The 19,654-nt window shown below is 47.3% G+C and overlaps 1 protein-coding gene and 1 long non-coding RNA gene across 5 annotated transcripts in view; one reads left to right on the top strand and one right to left on the bottom strand.

Annotated features, from left to right (window-relative positions):
- The window catches only part of LOC140402296 (uncharacterized), a 269,290-nt gene that overhangs the window by 21,147 nt on the left and 228,489 nt on the right, over positions 1 to 19,654 (top strand). For all 3 annotated transcript variants that reach the window (XR_011938111.1, XR_011938110.1, XR_011938115.1), the window contains one exon: positions 3,652 to 3,777. This is a non-coding gene — a long non-coding RNA (uncharacterized lncRNA). The remainder of the gene's footprint in view (positions 1 to 3,651; positions 3,778 to 19,654) is intronic.
- Positions 1 to 19,654, bottom strand: part of LOC140402293 (cytochrome P450 2C21-like) — a 118,672-nt gene that overhangs the window by 66,082 nt on the left and 32,936 nt on the right. For both annotated transcript variants that reach the window (XM_072489960.1, XM_072489961.1), the window contains exon 2: positions 4,608 to 4,770. In XM_072489960.1, the coding sequence (XP_072346061.1) occupies positions 4,608 to 4,770 (163 nt within the window). The remainder of the gene's footprint in view (positions 1 to 4,607; positions 4,771 to 19,654) is intronic.

The raw sequence follows: 19,654 nt of genomic DNA, 5'->3' as shown, positions 1-19,654 counted from the left end.
AAGTGTTCAAGGACGAATATCCTGGGATTTTTCCGGATTGTGTAGTAACAAGGTCGCAAAGTCACAGGTTAAGACAAGAGGAGAAATCAAAGAGTGAAAATAAAGTTGAAGTTCAATTATCAGAAATGATTTTTGGTCAGATGGTTGAAAAAGAACAAGAACAGGTGGAGGATGAGGCGGGTATTTTTAGTTCAAGAAAATTGGCGGAGTTACAACAGAAGGTGGACGAAAAGTGGGCAGAAGTTCATCAAGTAGTATTGCCTGTAGGGTATAGAAAGGAGGTGTTGTGAGTAGCACATGAGGTACCAGTGGGAGGTCATTTGGGAGTAAGGAAAACAAACTAAAATCCAAAAACATTTTTGGTGATCTAGACTACATAAAGATGTAGTTAAATTTTGTCGATCACGTCACACATGTCAAGTGATAGGGAAACCCCAAGCAGTGATAAAACCAGAGACCTTAATACCCATTCCAGCAATTGAGGAACCTTTTACAAGGGTCTTAATTGGTTGTGTAGGACCGCTTCCTAAAAGAAAAAGTGGGAATCAGTATCTTTTGACTATAATGGATGTGTCTACTAGGTTTCCAGAGGCAATTCCAGTACGTAATATTACAGCTAAAAAGATTGTGGAAGAGTTACTTAAATTCTTTACTAGATATGGACTACCCACAGAAATACATTCGGATCAAGGATCAAATTTTACCTGAAGGTTATTCAAAGAAGTTATGGATAGCTTAGGAATAAAACAAATTAAATCAACTGCGTACCACCCAGAATCGCAGGGAGGGTTAGAAAGGTAGCATCAGACATCAAAGACAATGAAGGGGTTTGGGGTAAAGGAATTCCATTCGTATTGTTTGCAATTAGGGATGCACCTAATGAGTCAACCGAATTCAGTCCTTTTGAATTAATGTTTGGTCGAGGTAAGAGGACCACTTAAATTGAGTAAGAAAAAATTGGTGAGTGAGAAATCGTAACCTACATTATTGGATTACGTGTCAAATTTTAGGGAACGATTAAATAGAGCAGGTGAGTTGGCTAGACAACATTAAAATGTTGATCTTTTAATCTGAGGTACACTCTCCTTATTATCTCCCATCAGATCTCCTTTACCACTACCTCTTGAGTATTTCTCTTTTCCCCAGTTTCTATCCCTCACAGGCTGAAACTGATGTTGGTACCCAAGCTTTGATTTATGAATTAATTGATAAACATCTGCCATTTCTGCTGCTAACCTCGCAGTTTTAATCCTCTGCTCTTCCACATGACTTCTCACTACATCAGGAATTGAATTTTAAACTCCTCCCAAAGTATAATGTCTCTGAGAGCTTCATACATTTGGTCTATTTTCAAAGCCCTTATCCACCTATCAAAATTACTCTGTTCCTTTCAAACTCCACGTATGTTTGACCAGGTTTTTTTCCTTAAATTTCTAAACCTTTGTCTGTAGGCTTCAGGCACGAGTTCATATGCCCCTACGATCGATTTTTTTCACCTCCTCATACGTCCCAGATACCTCCTCTGATAGCGATGCAAACAGTTCACTAGCCCTACATACCAGCTTTGCTTGAATTAGTAATACCCAGATGTCCTGTGGCCATTCCAGTTGTTTAACCACCTTCTCAAATGAAGTGAAAAAGGCTTCCACCTCCTTCTCATCAAACCTTGGCAATGCTTGGACATATTTAAATCGATCCCCACCAAGCCTTTGACTGTGACGCTCTTTCTCTTTATCCTCATCACTTTCCTCCAACTGTACATTTCCCTTTACATTTGCCAATTTTAACTGACTGTCATGTTCATGGCTATTTTTTGAAGTTCAAACTCTCCCACTTTTTCCCTTTCCTCTCTCTCTTTTTCCCTTTTCTCTCCCTCTTTTTCTTTTTGCTCTGCGAGGGCTATTCATTATTTGTTGCTTTCTTCTCTCTTCTTTTCTTTTCCCATGATCTGTATCTCCCTTTCTCTTTCTTTTTGTTTTGCTAGGGGCTATTCTTTGTTTCTTTCTTCGCTCTCCTGTCCTTTTTCCCTGATCTGTATCTCCCTTTCTCTCTCTTGTTTTCTCATTTCCTATTTAAGCTGCTTTAATTAATTTTCATGTTCAAGTTGCTTGATTTGTAACTGAATTTTTGCCATTTCTAATGACTCAGACTATTGCTCAGGCAATTTTAAATGCTCAGCTCGCACTGTAAGTACCTCTTTTCATATTCTGTCAGGTGTTAATGTTAACTGCAATGTTTTTGCCAAATCTAAAAACCTGTTTGTAGTCTCTGTTCATAAGGTACTGTGTGTGACCGTCTCCACCCCCAAAAACGTCAGAGCCTCTGAAAGAGCCATTGTCCACAACACACTCCCTACTTAAACTGGAATACCACACGATGAAAAGCAACCACAATATGCTCACCCCTCAGTGACGTTAAGTTCACAAAGCCAACCTAATAGATAGACTTGTATCCCGGATGAGCCCCCAATTTGTTACCAGCCAGGGTTTAGTGAACCCCAAAGTGTATCATGGAGTTCACCTGAACCATAACTGTGAATAGATTTTGGTTATGGGGAGCACAAGGGCCCACTTTACAGGTGTGATGCAACAGAGTACTAAAGTATTTTTAAACAAAAAAACAATGCTAATTCTATGAGTCCAATTAACATTTTTAAACACACCCTGTAGTTGACAGCCCAAAGCGAAAGTAAAACAGGCAGACAGCCCAGCTCCAACTACACTCTGACATCACTGCAGTTATTTGATAAACACCCATTTCTTAAAGGCATATCCACTACAGCTATTTGATAAACACCCACTTCTTAAAGGTACTCTCAGATGACAATCTGGGGATTGACATTGCATTCGTTACTGATTGTTTATTGTTCGGTGTAAATTTGGGAGAAAATGTGAAAAAGGAGGAAAATAAAAATATTTTCTTTTAAAATACCTCCACTCTATCCGGTCAAACGCCTTCACGCGTCCAGCGCCACTACTACCTCTGCCTCCGCCTATGCATTAACTACATTCAGAACCCTCATAATGTTTGAAAAAAAACTGCCTCCCTCTTACAAACCTTGTCTGATCTTCCCTATCACCTTCTGGAGGAACTCCTCCAGCATTCCCGCTAACACTTTCGTCAACACCTTTGCATCTACATTCAAGAGTGATATGGGCCTATGCGACCCACACTCTGTCAGATCCTTATCCTTCTTGAGCAACAAGGAGATCAATGCCTGCCTCAAAGTCTGTGGCAACACTCCCTTCCCTATTGCCTCCTCAAACATCCCCACCATCAGCGGCGCAAAGTTATCCCTAAATTTTTTGTAGTACTTCACCGGAAACCCATCCAGCCCTGCTAGCTTCCATACCACCTAGGAATTCCTGCATTCCTCGATCCTCTCCCGGTGGTTCGACCTATACAACCTCTCATAGAACTCCTCAAAAACCCTATTAATCTCGTCCGGAGCCACCACCAACTTGCCTGTCCCATCCTGAACTGAACAATTTCCCTTGCCGCTGCCTCCCTCCGACATTGACCAGCCAGCATGCGTCCTGGCTTCTCTCCATACTCGTAGTCCGCTCCCCTCGCCCGCTTCAATTGGCGCACTGCCTTCCTTGTGGACAGCTGGTCAAAACTCGCCTTCAACTCCTTCCTCTTTTCCAACAGTGCTGGATCAGGAACTACAGCCTGCCTTTCAGAGATCTGCAGCTGGAAGTGGAGGGGGTGCAATTCCCATGAATCATTACCCATGACATGGTGAACAAGAAGAGGCGGAGTTCCCTTGCTATGGCGGTACGTCAGGAGGCTCAGCTTATTATGTCAGGTAGTGGCAAACATTTGAATTTCCTCGGGCAAGTGCAGCTCCCTGGTGGTAATGTTAAAGTAATAACTGTTCTCAATGTTTTTGCTCCAGAAAATCCCAGGGTCTCCCAATTGGCAGCTACTAATGCTTAAAAGTTTCCAGTGTCAGTTTGGTACAGTACTGGAATTCTGGCATCTGAGTTAGATGATGTGGGTTCACGTTCATCTGCCAAAACGACAGTATATATAACATAGGCTGACACTTTGTTGCTGTTCCGAGGATCTCTTTTGCATGTGTCGTTTTACTCAGGCCGTTTCTTATCCCGGTAGATGTAAAGATCCATGACAATGATCAGCAAAGTACAGGGTAGCCCTCAGTGTTCCACCAACTTTTATTCCTCAAAGAACACAAAAAACATATTACCTGTTCCTTTATCAGCTAACAATTCAGAAGGACTTTAATTCATAGGTTACGAAGAGCTTTGTGATGCCTTGAGGACAGAAAAAGTGTTTTAGACATGCTAAAGAATTAGGATGATCACTGGAAGAATGAACAAGTTATTTCACTGGGGGTTCGTACAACATGGAACATGTTATTATAAATGACTATTGTGATAGGGGAAAAGGCGGGGACATTGGATTGGATGAGGTAACTTCAGTGGAAGATCCGTAACCCGCATAAAGTCAGTGGACAAATGAATAAAATGAAAATGAGTGAATGAAATGAAATGAAAATGAAATGGGCTCATTCTAAATTTTCAGTTATTAGGGTAGTAAAAGCAGCAATAATAATTCAAGTAGAGAATATGAAGTTTGCTCACCGAGGCCATTTGCTAATTTTCTGAAGACAGGCAAGACATATCTGCCGCTGAAGTCATGCCCTCGCTCGATCAACGCTTCTGCCACCGCCTCGTGGCCACACAGCACCACTGCAGGACAACTGCCCAACCAAATGGTGAATACGGGGCCGTATTGCTCACCCAGCTGAAGAGAAATAATAAATAAATAACAACTATTAATTGTATTTCATCGACTTCTAGCAAAGAATCTCTTTCCATCCTGTTCCCAGCAATAAACTTAACTCATCGTCTTCCGTTGCACCTCAGATACAAGGTGCAGTGCTAGAGGACTGGAGAATTGCTAATGTTACACCCTTGTTCAAAAATGGAGATAAGGATAAGCCAAGCAACAACAGGCCAGTCAGTTTTAACTCAGTGGAGGGGAAGCGTTTAGAAATTAAAACTTGGGACATAATTAGCATAATTTGGGCAAATGCAGATTAATGAAGAAAAGGCAGAATGAATTTGTTATTGACAAATTTGGCGGGATTCTCCTGTACCCGGCGGGGTGGGGGGGTCCCGGTGGGACAGAGTGGTGTGAACCACCCGGAGTGGTTGGCGCCCAGCCGGTGCGATAGGGGCTTAGCGCCATGCCAACTGGCACCGAAGGGTCGGCGCAAGCGCGGGAGTGCCAGCGCATGCTGGCATCATCCCCGTGCATGCGCAGGAGGGTTCGTCTCCGCATCGGCCATCACGGAAGACCACAGCGGCCAATGCGGAGAAATTGAGTGCCCCCACGGCACAGGCCCGCCCACGGATCGGTGGGCCCCGACCGTGGGCCAGGCCACCGTGAGGGCACCTCCCGGGGCCAGATCTCCCTGTGAGCCCCCAGGAACCCCGGAGCCCGCCCGCATGGCCATACCCCACCGGTAAGGGACCTACTCTAATTTACGCCGGCGGGACCGGCTACAGGCGGGCGGGACTTCGGGCGGCTCCAGCCCGAGTCGCACCGGACCCCGTCATTCTCCGAGGCGGGCAGTGCGACTCACGCCGGGCCGGTTTTTGGGGGGCTGGAGAATTGGGAGGACGGCGGGGGCGGGATTCACGCCGACCCCCAGAGATTCTCTCATCCGGCGGGGGTCGGAGAATCCCGCCCATTGTGTTGAACTAACATTTCTGTTTCTTGATGAGGTAACAGAATGTGGATGAGGGTAATGTAGTTGATGTGCTGCACATGGACTTCCAAAAAACATCTGATAAAGTGCCATGCAACAAGCTTCAGAGCAAAACTGGAGCTTGAAATTGGCTGAGTGACATGAAAGAGAGAATAGTGATGAACAGTTGTCTATCAGACTGGAGGAAGGTTTAAAGTGGAGATCCCCAGGAGTTGTGTTTGTGCCCCTGCTCTTTCGGATATACATAAATGACCGAGACCTTGGTGCACAGTGCACAACTTCTAATTGTGCAGACAAACGAAACTTGGAATTATTAGGAACTGTGAGAAGGATAATGTAGAAGTTCAAAAATAACAGACAAGTTGGTGCAAAAGGCAAGCAAGTGGCAAAAGAAATTTAATGCAGAGAAGTGTTAAGTGATCCATTTAGCAAGGAAGAATGTAGAGAGATAATATAAAACCAAAGGTACAATTCTAAAGGAGATGGAGCAGATGGACCTGCATATATATGTGTACAAATCATTGAAGATGGCGGGAATGTATACAATCCCTGTAGTGCAGACGGAGACCATTCAGCCCATTGAGTCCCTCTGAAAGAACACTCTACCCAGGCCCACTCCTCCGCTCAATTCCTGCCACCCCATCTAAACTGCATACATTTGTGAGTGTCGGAGGACACCAGAGGATGCAGAAAAAACTCACGCAACACGGGAAGAACAGTACAAACTCCAGACAGAGAGTGACCCAGGCCGGAATCGAACCTTGGTCCATGACGCTGTGAGGGAACAGTGCTAATCACTGTGCCACCCAGGTTGAGAACATGGTTAATAAAGTATGCGGCATCTTGAGCTTTATTAATAATGGCACAGAATGCAAAAACATGGAAGCTATGGTAACCTATGTATACAACATTGGTTCAGCCTGAACTGGAGTATTGCGCGTAGTTCTGGGCACCACATTTTAGGAAGGAGGTGAAAGCGATAGAGAGGTGCAGAGAAGATATATGAGAATGGTTCTAGGGATGAGTAATTTCAGTTATGTGGATAGATTGGAGAAGCTGGGCCTGAGTGTAGAGAGCCAACACATGCACATGGACAGAATGATCTTCCTCAAGTCACAAAGGGGAGAGCAAAAATGCATCTCACCCCGACAGATTATTTTCTAGTGTTTAACTTTCCTGGAAGTGGACTTCCGGTGGCAGCCATGGAGGAGTAGGTCGGACATTCGATAGCTCCCGCCTGAATCAGACTTTCGGATCTTTTTTCCTGGATTTTTGTGGACTTTATGAAATAAATCGGTGGAGTTAGCATCAGTAAGGAGGATTTACCCCCCGGTGTATGGATAGCTGGACCAGAAGTGGCCGTGTGAAACGAATCAGTCCCGATAGAGGGAAGCGAGGGGAGCTGGCAGTGCGGCGAAGCATGGCAGACGTCAAGGACCAGGGAGCGGCGGCTCACTGGCTGAAGGAGCAGCAGATGGAGTTTTTCAAGAGTTGCTTTGCTGAGCTAAAAAGAGATACGCTTGACCAGATGAAAGCATCGATCGACCAAATGGTCGCGACTCAGGCAGCCCAGGGGAAAGCGATCCAGGAGATCGAATTAAAACTCCAACCAAGAGGACGAGATAACTGTGCTGCAGCATAAGGTGGAGGTGCTAGAGGACCGCCACAAGCAGGTGCAGGAGAAGCTGGGAGGAGCTGGGGAGCAGAACCAGGAGGCAGAATTTAAGAATCGTTGGCCTTCCTGAAGGTATTGAGGGATCAGATGCGGGAGCGTATGTGGTGAGTATGCTGGAGTCGTTGATGGGAGCGGGGGCTTTCCCTCGACCCCTGGAGCCGGATGGAGCCCACAGAGCCCTCGCAAGGAAACCCAAGGCGAAAGACCCGCCAAGGGCCATGGTGATCCGTTTCCACCGATTTTCAGACACGGAGCAATGGGCCAAGAAGGAACGGAGCAGCAAGTGGGAGAATAATGAGGTGCGCATCATTCAGAACCTGGGTGCGGAGACGTGCAGGGTTCAACCGGGCAAAGGCGACCCTCTTTAAGAAGGGGGTGAAGTTTGGGGTGTTATACCCAGCGAGACTGTGGGTAACGCACGAAGACCGACACTATTATTTCGAGTCGCCAGATGATGATTGGACATTTATTAAAGAGAAGAAATTGGACTCGAGTTAAGAGACACTTAATGCTTTGAAGATGGGAGGAGGCGGCGGTTTGTACTTGTGTTCTGTTTTAAATAAGATTGTGGTTAGTCATGGGCGAGAGAACGGGTTGGGGGGACGGTTGGAGGGCGCTTTGTTAAGAAGGTGGTTGATATGAGGGGGGTGCCCTGAAGCGAGTACTACCCTTCAGGGGACTGGGTTCTGTTTTAAGTGAGTGTGTCTGTTTGGCTTTATGGTTATGCTAATGGCTTTTGGAGAGCTGTTATTTACTTACTGGGGAAAGTGTAAATAGGTTTTTTCTATGTGGGGAGAGGGGCCCGAACAACAGGGCGATAGGCTGACCGGCACCAGGGGCGGGGGCTATCAGGGTCAGCATGGAGCAGCTGACTCTCGGGAGCATGGTGGGGGGTGACTTAGTGTTGAGTTGGTGTTTGATTTGGGAGATTAGGTTTTTGGTGTTAGTGGGGAGGGGGTAGGGGGGATGGCTGCTCTGCGGGCAAGAGAGAAATTTTCTTCAGGGAATAAAAGGAGGGTCGGGGACGGCTGCTGCTTGAGGGGGTACCCGGGGAAGCGGGGGGAGGGGGGCACGGGCTCGGGGCTGGCCAAGAAAGAGTGATGGCTAGTCGGCATGGGGGGCGGGGGGTGGTAGCCCCCCAATCAGGCTGATTACTTGGAACGTGAGAGGTCTGAATGGGCCAGTGAAGAGAGCACGCGTGTTCGCGCATTTAAAGGGACTAGAGGCAGACGTGGCAATGCTCCAGGAGACACATCTGAAGGTCACTGACCAGATGAAATTCAGGAAGGGTTGGGTGGGTCAGGTGTTCCACTCAGAGCTGGACTCGAAGACCAGGGCGGTAGCAATTCTGATCAGCAAGCGAGTGGCATTTGAGGCTGGGAGAATAGTGGCTGATAAAGGGGATAGGTATATCATGGTGAGTGGGATGCTGGAGGGGGTCCGAGTGGTGCTCGTGAATGTCTACGCCCCGAACTGGGACGATGTGGATTTTGTGAGGCATGTGTTAGGCAAAATCCCGGGCGTCATTCTCCGCCGGCGGGAGTCTCCGTTTTGCCGGCGCCCGGGGGTTTCCCGACGGCGTGGGGCTGCCCCACAATGGGAAACCCCATTGACCGGCCGGTGTTACGGAGACTCACGCCGGCCGGTCGGGGCAGAAATGTGGCGGGGCGGGTAGGAGAATTTCGCCCCTGGAGTCACACAACTTGGTCATGGGAGGGGACTTTCATACTGTCATTGAACCTGAATTGGATCGCTCAAAATCCAGGACGGGGAAGAGGCCGGCGGCGGCAAGGGAGCTGAAGGGCTTTATGGAACAGATGCGGGGGAGTAGACCCCTGGAGGTTTACAAGGTGTTTTCCTTCTTCTCCCACGTCCACAAAGTTTATTCCCGTATTGATTTTTTTGTCCTGGGCAGGGCGTTGATCCCAAAGGTGATGGGGACGGAATACTTGCCGATCACAGTTTCGGATCATTCCCCGCACTGGGTAGATTTGCGGCTTATTCATAGATTATTCATAGAATTTACAGTGCAGAAGGAGGCCATTCGGCCCATCTTATCTGCACCGGCTCTTGGAAAGAGCACCCAAGGTCAACACCTCTACCCTATCCCCATAACCCAGTAACTCCACCCAACCCTAAGGGCAATTTTGGACACTAAGGACAATTTATCATAGCCAATCCACCTAACCTGCACATCTTTGGACTGTGGGAAGAAACCGGAGCACCCGGAGGAAACCCACGCACACACGGGGAGGATGTGCAGACTCCCCACAGACAGTGACCCAAGCCGGAATCGGGCTTGGGGAGGAGAGAGGGCAGCGTCCGCTGTGGAGACTGGACATGGGGTTGTTAGCGGACGAGGTGGTTTGCGGGCGAGTGAATAAGAGTATCCAGAACTATTTGGAAACAAACGACACGGAGTGGTTTCGGCAGCGACGGTCTGGGAAGCCCTGAAGGCAGTTATTAGAGGGGAACTTATATCGATCGGGTCCCATAGAAAAAAGAGGGAAAGGGCGAAGAGGGAGAGATGGTGGAGGAGTTACTCTGGGTGGATAGGAAATATGCGGAGGCCCCATACGCGGGACTCCTGAGGGAGCGGCGCAAACTTCAGGGGGAGTTTGAATTGTTGACCACAGGGAAAGCGGTAGAACAGTTGAGGAAGGCTAGGGGTGTGGTGTATGAATATGGGGAGAAGGAGAGCAGGATGCTGGCGCACCAGCTTAGGAAGAGAGAGGCAGCCAGGGAGATTGTGGGAGTAAAGAATAAGGAGGGCAACTTGGTCTCAGACCCAGAGGGGGTGAATGAAGGTTTTAAGGAATTATACAGCAAACTATATGAGTCGGAACCCCCAGCGGGTGCGGAAGGGATGAGGCAATTTCTGGACCAGTTGAAGTTCCTGAGGGTGGAGGAGGGTCTGGTGGAGGGGCTGGTGGCATCGATCGAGATAGAAGAAATTGTTAAGGGGCTGGACGGCATGCTGTCGGGCAAAGCTCCGGGGCCTGATGGCTTCCCGGTGGAATTTAAAAAAAGATTTTCAGAGATGCTGAGCCCACTATTAATGAGGACCTTTAATGAGGCGAGAGAGAAGGGAATCCTCCCCCCTACAATGTCACAGGCTTCGATCTCACTCATTCTGCAACGGGAGAAGGACCCTGAACAGGCCAATCTCGTTGCTAAATGTGGATGCCAAGCCATTGGCTAAGATCTTGGCCACGAGGATAGAGGATTATGTCCTAGGGGATGATAAGGGAAGACCAGACTGTAGATTAATTTGTCGATTCTGTTAAAGGAAACACAGCTAACAAGATATGTTAATTTTTTTAAATTAATAAAGCAACATTCAGAATAATGACAGTTTTCTTAAGTTGACAGTTCTTGGCAACTTTTTAGCGATACATTGAGGTTTCTTTAGCTGCTTTGATGGCAGCCGTTCGGTTCTGAGAAAGTTCCCTTTTTCCTTTGGAAATTTTCTGTCCCAAGTAAACATCTTCTTTCTGGGCAATTGGTGCTTTGGCAAAGCTAGCTTTGTGACTATTAGCACTGAGGTGGTTCAAGACCACCCGTAAGTGTTTGTCATGATCATCTTTATTGATGGAGGTTATCAGAACATCATCTTCATACTGGATAATGGTGGAAGGCCGAACAGGCAGTTGCCTGAGATGATTCTGTAGAACCATGTGTTAAACAGTTGGGCTATTGTGATACTGTTGCTGATTAACTGTAAAAGCAAACCATGGTTGTAGTTGCTTAGCCAGTGGTACTGACCAGAAGCCGTACTGGGTGTGTCTTGTTGGTACGCGTTACATGGTTGACCACGAGGTGAAAATGTATTGTAGTGACCATTGTCTACTTCATTATCATCTCTCGAATCCATCTGTTGTTTATGATAGCATTTTGCCATCCAGTGTCCTACTCGACCACAAAAAAGACATTGTGGTATTTTCCTACATGATTTTAATGGCGCAAGGGTACATGTTTGCCCTGGCGCTGGTGGTGAAATTTTAGTTTCTGCTGATATTCCTGCAGGTGCTGCAACAGCCGCCGCTGGAGCAGCAGGTAACATGGGCTGGATTTGAGCAATAGGCTGCATTTGAGCAGCTGCAGTGTTAAAACGTGCCTGATTGTGCAAACCACGATCTATCTGAATGCATCGGTCAACTATGTCTCGGTATGTGCCAGCTGTGGCCCAAGCTGGTAAAACCAAATTCAAGGCAGCAGAAACCTCAGGTTTAACACCGGCTATAAAAGCCGTTTTTAATGGACTTAAAGTGCTTGCATCCCATGTGTCATTTTCCTGGTCGAGTGTCATCCCTGAATATTCCATCCAAGTATGTAAAAATCTTTCCTCAAATTCCTGAATATCTTCAATATTTTTTTGAATGCAAGATGTGATCTTAGACCAATTGGTCCTCGGGGGGCGAAATTTTAAAAGCCAATTCTTGACTGCTAGCCAACCAGCTTCTAAATTTTGCAAATTGTCTCCAAGGGCAACGTCTACTTCATTTCTAAGGGTTGAAATTACACGAGTACCTAGCATGATAGTCAGAATTTGTACTCCATCAAATGGGTGGAGACTGTAAATGGCTTGTAATCTGTGAATTCCAACCCATGTGGTCATATCACCTTTTTTAGGGTGTGGAAGATCTTTGGACCGTTCGTCAATTTTTGAAGGATCTGTTGGTTCATGAATCCATTGATGGTCAAATATGTTTCTAGTGATAGTTTCACCGTCTTCTTTTTTTTTTTTGCTTCCAACTCTAACCCGTTTGCGTTTTAAAGGGGCTAGTCAAATTAATTTAGTATTTTGCATTGTAGGAACACTATCTTCGTCTGATTCATCTGACAAAGGAACTGATTTATTCTTGACACTTGATCTTGGCTGTGCAATTGCCGATTGTGCCACTAGGTGGGATGCTTGGGCTGCTTTCTGAGTTTGTGCTGTTTGTTCAAATTTCTGCACAGAAAGACTATGTGTCAAAAATTTGCAGTGTTCAGTGACGTTGTTTATATCTCTTTCTAAAACACATCTTTCTTCGATTAACTTGCAATTTTCAAGTTCAATTCGCTCAGTTTTTAATTGCAACTGATGGTATTTTGACTCCACTTCAAAACTTGATTTTGGAATTCTGCTATTTGAAAAGATAACTGCTGGAGTTCAGAGGTTTTCTTTTTGCAATTCTGTTTTAATTTCATCATAATGTTCAAGTTTGGATTAAGCATCTCGCAATTCTGTTTTAATTTCATCATAATGCTCAAGTTTGGATTTTGCATCTTGCAATTCTTCATCAACTGCAATTAGTTGGTCTTTAGTGAACCTATACTCATCATCACTTCCCTCAGTATTTAATTGCAACTGTTGGTATTTTGACTCCACTTCAAAAACTTCATTTTGGAATTCTGCTATTTGAAAAGATAACTGCTGGAGTTCAGCGGTTTTGTTTTGCAAATCTGTTCTAATTTCATAATAATGCTCAAGTTTGGATTTTGCATCTCGCAATTCTGTTTTAATTTCATCATAATGCTCAAGTTTGGATTTTGCATCTTGCAATTCTTCATCAACTGCAATTAGTTGGTCTTTAGTGGACCTATACTCATCATCACTTCGCTCAGCATTTAATTGCAACTGTTGGTATTTTGACTCCACTTCAAAAACTTGATTTTGGAATTTTGACGCCACTTTAATAACCTGAATTTGGAATTCTGCTATTTGAAAAGATAACTGCTGGAGTTCAGAGGTTTTATTTTGCAAATCTGTTTTAATTTCATCATAATGCTCAAGTTTGGATTTTGCATCTCGCAATTCTTCAACAACTGCAATTAGTTGGTCTTTAGTGGACCTATACTCATTATCACTTTTATTTTTAATAATGATCTCTTGCTGACTGCGTATCTGTCCCATAATTACCAGGGAACATTTTACACGTTCTGCACCGTGTAATCGTGTGCATTTCCCAAACAGGCACCGGAATGTGGCGACTAGGGGCTTTTCACAGTAACTTCATTGAAGCCTACTTGTGACAATAAGCCATTTTCATTTCATTTCATTTTCATTTCATTTTCTCCATGCTCTCTTGATATTATCAAAGGACCACTGTCCTCTGGGGATAACATATCTTGTTAGCTATGTTTCTTTTAACAGAATCAACAAATTCATCTACAGAAAATCAAGATACAGCACAAGATTGGTTCAGTTATATATTTAATAAGTTATTGTATTTGATATTTTAAAATAAATGTTTAAAATTAGCCTGGAAATTAAAACTTCAAACAATGTGGAAGCTGGTTTTTAAAAAAACCCAACTCAAATCTATATTCCAAAAGAACAGATCGTTCAAAGACATTTGATAACGGGAATTTGGCAATAATCCAACTTTTACTCCCAGTCCATTTGAGTGCAAAAAAAAAAGTTTCGAGATGCGAATGGCATAATTCCAAGCTATACGCCTCTTTTCGGCTCTGCGAGAAAATTAACCCTTTCAACAAGCTTTTGTGTATAATCCAGAAGATGTCAAAGACTTGACATCAATTTTGATAATCATTTTACCATTTATTACGAGATCATATGTTCAACTTTTATTGTATACTAATCATTTTATTTGTATACATGAAGTTATTATTAATTGTTTATTGCTGAATTATGTAATCATGATATCAATTTTCAATCAGTATATCAATGTTAAGATCTGTAAAATGTTAACCGTAGTATTACAAAATCGAATGGCACTTGACTATGTGCTAGCTGAAAAAGGTGGCACCTGCGCCCTGATTGGTGCAGAGTGTTGCACTTTCATTCCCGATAACTCTAAAGAAGTTAAAGATTTGGCATTACATATCCAAAAAGAAATCAAAAAACTTGATCCACCCCAATTTATCTCTCTCTGGGATAAAATTTGTGGGTGGGACTTCCGGGTGCGGCGATGACCAGCTAAGTCGCACGTTTCGGCAGCTCCCGGTGGAACGGACGTTTGGGCTCTTAATAGGAGCCCCATCGGCAATTTTAACGGCAAATAACACTGTGCGGTAATCCAGAAGGGAATCCCCCCTGGACACGGATGGAAAAAAGAGAGGAAAGTAGCCGGATTGCTGTGGATCCTCTAGAGCAGCGGCTAGGAAGGAAGGCAGAAAGCAAGATGGCGTCGGAAGGAGGCAGTTTAATATGGGGCCCTGACCAACAAGAGTTCCTGCGGCGTTGCGTAGATGAACTCAAAAAGGAGATGAAGAAGGAGCTGTTGGCCCCGATATTACAAGCGATTGAGGGGCTAAAGGAGGAGCAAAAGACCCAGGAACAGGAGCTTCGGGTCGTGAAGGCAAAGGCTGCTGAGAATGAGGACGACATACAGGGCCTGGTGGTGAAAACGGAGATCCACGAGGCACAACACAAAAGATGTGTGGAAAGGCTGAAGGTGCTGGAGAATAATGCGAGGAGGAAGAACCTATGGATTCTTGGTCTTCCCGAAGGTGCAGAAGGGGCGGACGTCGGGGCATATGTGAGCACGATGCTGCACTCGTTAATGGGATCGGAGGCCCCGATGGGTCCGCTGGAGGTGGAGGGAGCCTATCGGGTTATGGTGCGAAGGCCGAGGGCTGGAGAAATTCCTCGAGCAATAGTGGTGAGATTTCTCCGATACAAGGACAGAGAGATGGTCCTCAGATGGGCAAAGAAAACTCGGAGCAGTAGGTGGGAGAACGCAGTGATCCGCGTATATCAAGATTGGAGTGCGGAGGTGGCGAGAAGGAGGGCAAGCTTTAATCGGGCCAAGGCGGTGTTGCATAAAAGGAAGGTCAAATTCGGAATGCTGCAACCGGCAAGACTGTGGGTCACACATCTAGGGAAACACCACTACTTCGAAACGGCAGAGGAGGCGTGGACATTTATTGTCGAGGAGAAGCTGGAGTGAGCGGGCCAGAAAAAGAACGTTTGGGACAAAAGTGGGGGGGTGAATATGTGGGATGAAGGGGGGAAAAGGGGGAAGAGATGACTTCCCAAGCTGTTAAACCTGCGACCCTGTAACTTCTCTCTCTTCCCCATGTCGTGGGGGAGGGGGGTGAGGGAGGATGAGGAGCTGAGGGCGCCGGCCATTGGGGGCGGGGCCAAAAGGTAAGCGCAGGCTTTGTTCCCGCGCTATGGTAATCATGGCGGGAACAGGGAAGCAGGAAGGAGGGGGCCTCGCACAGTGTGAGCCGAGGTCACGGGGGGAAGCCGAGGTCGGCCAGAGTTTGCTGACTTCTGGGAGCAACATGGGGGGTGCAATTACGCTATCTTGGGGTCTAGCGGGGCGGGGTTAACTGGGTTGCTGCTGCTGGGGAGAAGGGGGAGCTGGTATGGGAGGCGCGGTCGGGGCGGGGGGGGCACCGCCTGGGGGGGGATACAGCTACGTGGGAACCGGGTGAGGAGCTGGATTGAAAAAGGAAATGGCTAGTCGTCAGGGGGGGGCGGGGGGGGGGGGGTGTAAAGAGCCCCCCAACCCGGTTGATCACGTGGAATGTGAGAGGGCTGAACGGGCCGATTAAGAGGGCACGGGTACTCGCGCACCTAAAGAAACTTAAGGCAGATGTGGTTATGCTTCAGGAGACGCATCTGAAGCTGATAGACCAGGTTAGACTACGCCAAGGATGGGTGGGGCAGGTGTTTCATTCGGGGCTAGACGCAAAAAACAAGGGGGTGGCCATACTAGTGGGGAAGCGGGTAATGTTTGAGGCAAAGACTATAGTGGCGGATAGTGGGGGCAGATACGTGATGGTGAGTGGCAAACTGCAAGGGGAGGCGGTGGTATTAGTGAACGTGTATGCCCCGAACTGGGATGATGCCAATTTTATGAGGCATATGTTAGGACGAATCCCGGACCTAGAAGTGGGGAAGTTGGTCATGGGTGGAGACTTTAATACGGTGCTGGACCCAGGGCTGGACAGATCGAGGTCCAGGACCGGAAGGAGGCCGGCTGCAGCTAGGGTGCTTAAGGATTTTATGGAGCAGATGGGAGGAGTAGATCCCTGGAGATTTAGTAGACCTAGGAGTAAGGAGTTTTCGTTTTTCTCCTATGTACACAAAGTATTTTCACGAATAAATGTTTTTGTTTTGGGAAGGACACTGATCCCAAAGGTGACGGGGACGGAGTACACGGCTATAGCCATCTCGGATCATGCTCCACACTGGGTGGACCTGGAGATAGGGGAAGAAAAACAACAGCTTCCACCCTGGAGAATGGACATGGGATTATTGGCAGATGAGGGGGGGTGTTTAAGGGTGAGGGGGTGTATTGAAAGGTACTTGGAACTTAATGATAATGGGGAGGTACAGGTGGGAGTGGTCTGGGAGGCACTGAAGGCAGTGGTTAGAGGGGAGCTGATATCTATTAGGGCACATAAAGGAAAGCAGGAGGGTAGGGAAAGGGAGCGGTTGTTGAAAGAACTTCTGAGGGTGGACAGACAATACGCGGAGGCACCAGAGGAGGGACTGTACAGGGAAAGGCAAAGGCTACATGTAGAATTTGACTTGTTGACTACGGGTAATGCAGAGGCACAATGGAGGAAGGCACAGGGTGTACAGTACGAATATGGGGAGAAGGCGAGTAGGTTGTTGGCCCACCAACTGAGGAAAAGGGGAGCAGCGAGGGAGATAGGGGGGGGTGAGAGATGAGGAGGGAGAGATGGAGCGGGGAGCGGAGAGAGTAAATGGAGTGTTCAAGGCATTTTACGAAAGACTATATGAAGCTCAGCCCCCGGACGGGAAGGAGAGAATGATGTGCTTTCTTGATCAGCTGGAATTTCCTAAGGTGGAGGAGCAGGAGAGAGTGGGGCTGGGAGCACAGATTGAGACGGAGGAAGTAGTGAAAGGGATTGGGAGCATGCAGGCGGGGAAGGCCCCGGGACCAGACGGATTCCCAGTTGAATTCTATAAGAAATATTTGGACTTGCTGGCCCCGCTACTGATGAGAACCTTTAATGAGGCGAGGGCAAGGGGGCAGCTGCCCCCGACTATGTCAGAGGCAACGATATCTCTCCTCCTAAAGAAGGAAAAAGACCCGCTGCAATGCGGGTCATACAGGCCCATTTCCCTCCTGAATGTGGATGCTAAGATTCTGGCCAAGGTAATGGCAATGAGGATAGAGGATTGTGTCCCGGGGGTGGTTCATGAGGACCAAACTGGGTTTGTGAAGGGTAGACAGCTAAATACAAATATACGGAGGCTGCTAGGGGTAATGATGATGCCCCCACCAGAGGGGGAAGCGGAGATAGTGGTGGCGATGGATGCCGAGAAAGCATTTGATAGAGTGGAGTGGGATTATTTGTGGGAGGTGTTGAGGAGATTTGGCTTTGGGGACGGGTATATCAGGTGGGTACAGTTGCTGTATAGGGCCCCGATGGCGAGTGTGGTCACGAATGGACGGGGGTCTGACTATTTTCGGCTCCATAGAGGGACGAGGCAGGGATGTCCTCTGTCCCCGTTATTGTTTGCACTGGCGATTGAACCCCTGGCCATAGCACTGAGGGGTTCCAGGAAGTGGAGGGGAGTACTTAGGGGGGGAGAAGAACACCGGGTATCTCTGTATGCGGATGATTTGTTGCTCTATGTGGCGGACCCGACGGAGGGGATGCCAGAGATAATGCGTCATTGTAAGATAGGGTGCAGGCGGTTAAAATGGTGGTCCTCCCGAGATTCCTTTTTGTGTTCCAGTGCCTCCCGGTGGTGATCACGAAGGCTTTTTTCAAAAGAATTGAGAGAGCATTATGAGTTTTGTGTGGGCTGGGAAGACCCCGAGAGTGAGGCGGGGATTCTTGCAGCGTAGTAGGGACAGGGGGGGACTGGCACTACCGAGCCTAAGTGAGTACTACTGGGCCACCAATGTTTCAATGGTGTGTAAGTGGATGGGAGAAGGGGAGGGAGCGGCGTGGAAGAGATTGCAGAGGGAGTCCTGCAGGGGGACTAGCCTGCAAGCAATGGTGACGGCGCCGTTGCCGTTCTCACCAAAGAAATACACCACAAGCCCGGTGGTGGTGGCTACATTGAGAATTTGGGGGCAGTGGAGACGGCATAGGGGAGGGACGGGAGCTTCGGTGCGGTCCCCGATAAGAAACAATCATAGGTTCGTTCCGGGGAGAATGGATGGGGGATTTGGAGCATGGCAAAGAGCTGGGGTCGTACAACTAAGAGATCTATTTGTAGATGGGACGTTTGCGAGTCTGGGAGCGCTGACGGAGAAATATGGGTTGCCCCAAGGGAATGCATTTCGGTATATGCAATTGAGGGCTTTTGCGAGGCAACAGGTGAGGGAATTCCCGCAGCTCCCGACGCAGGAAGTGCAGGATAGAGTGATCTCAGAGACATGGGTGGGGGACGGTAAGGTGGCGGACATATACAGGGAGATGAGGGACGAGGGGGAGATCATGGTAGATGAGCTGAAAGGGAAATGGGAAGAAGAACTGGGGGAGGAGATTGAGGAGGGGCTGTGGGCTGATGCCCTACGTAGGGTAAACTCATCATCCTCGTGTGCCAGGCTAAGCCTGATACAATTTAAGGTGCTACACAGGGAGCATATGACGGGAGCACGGCTTAGTAAATTTTTTGGGGTAGAGGATAGGTGTGCGAGATGCTCGAGAGGCCCAGCGAATCACACCCACATGTTCTGGTCATGCCCGGCACTACAGGGGTTCTGGGTGGGGGTGGCAAAGGTGCTTTCGAAGGTTGTGGGGGTCCGGGTCGAACCAAGCTGGGGGTTGGCTATATTTGGGGTTGCAGAAGAGCCGGGAGTGCAGGAGGCGAGAGAGGCTGACGTGTTGACCTTTGCGTCCCTTGTAGCCCGGCGCAGGATATTGTCAATGTGGAAGGAAGCCAAACCCCCGGGTGTGGAGACCTGGATAAACGACATGGCAGGGTTTATAAAGTTAGAACGGATTAAGTTCGTGTTAAGGGGTTCGGCTCAGGGGTTCACCAGGCGGTGGCAACCGTTCGTCAACTACCTCACAGAAAGATAGAGGGAATGGAAAAGAAGTAGACAACCGCAGCAACCCAGGGGGGAGGGGTGGGGGGGGGGATGGGCGGGTGGGGGGGGGAGGAATCGGACGGACTCTCAGGGATGTTATTGTATATGTATAGGTATTTGGTATATGTAATTGTATATTGGATATTTGGATTGTATTTTTGGAGAGTATTTATTTTGGACAAGGCAGTTGCCATTTAGTTTTGTTTTTGTTTATATATTCCTTATTTATTTGTTTAAAACTGGCCACGGTTATTTATA

Source organism: Scyliorhinus torazame, chromosome 25, assembly GCF_047496885.1.
Source record: "Scyliorhinus torazame isolate Kashiwa2021f chromosome 25, sScyTor2.1, whole genome shotgun sequence".
Taxonomy (NCBI): Eukaryota; Metazoa; Chordata; class Chondrichthyes; order Carcharhiniformes; family Scyliorhinidae; genus Scyliorhinus; species Scyliorhinus torazame.
This window is presented reverse-complemented; position numbering and strand designations above follow the sequence as displayed.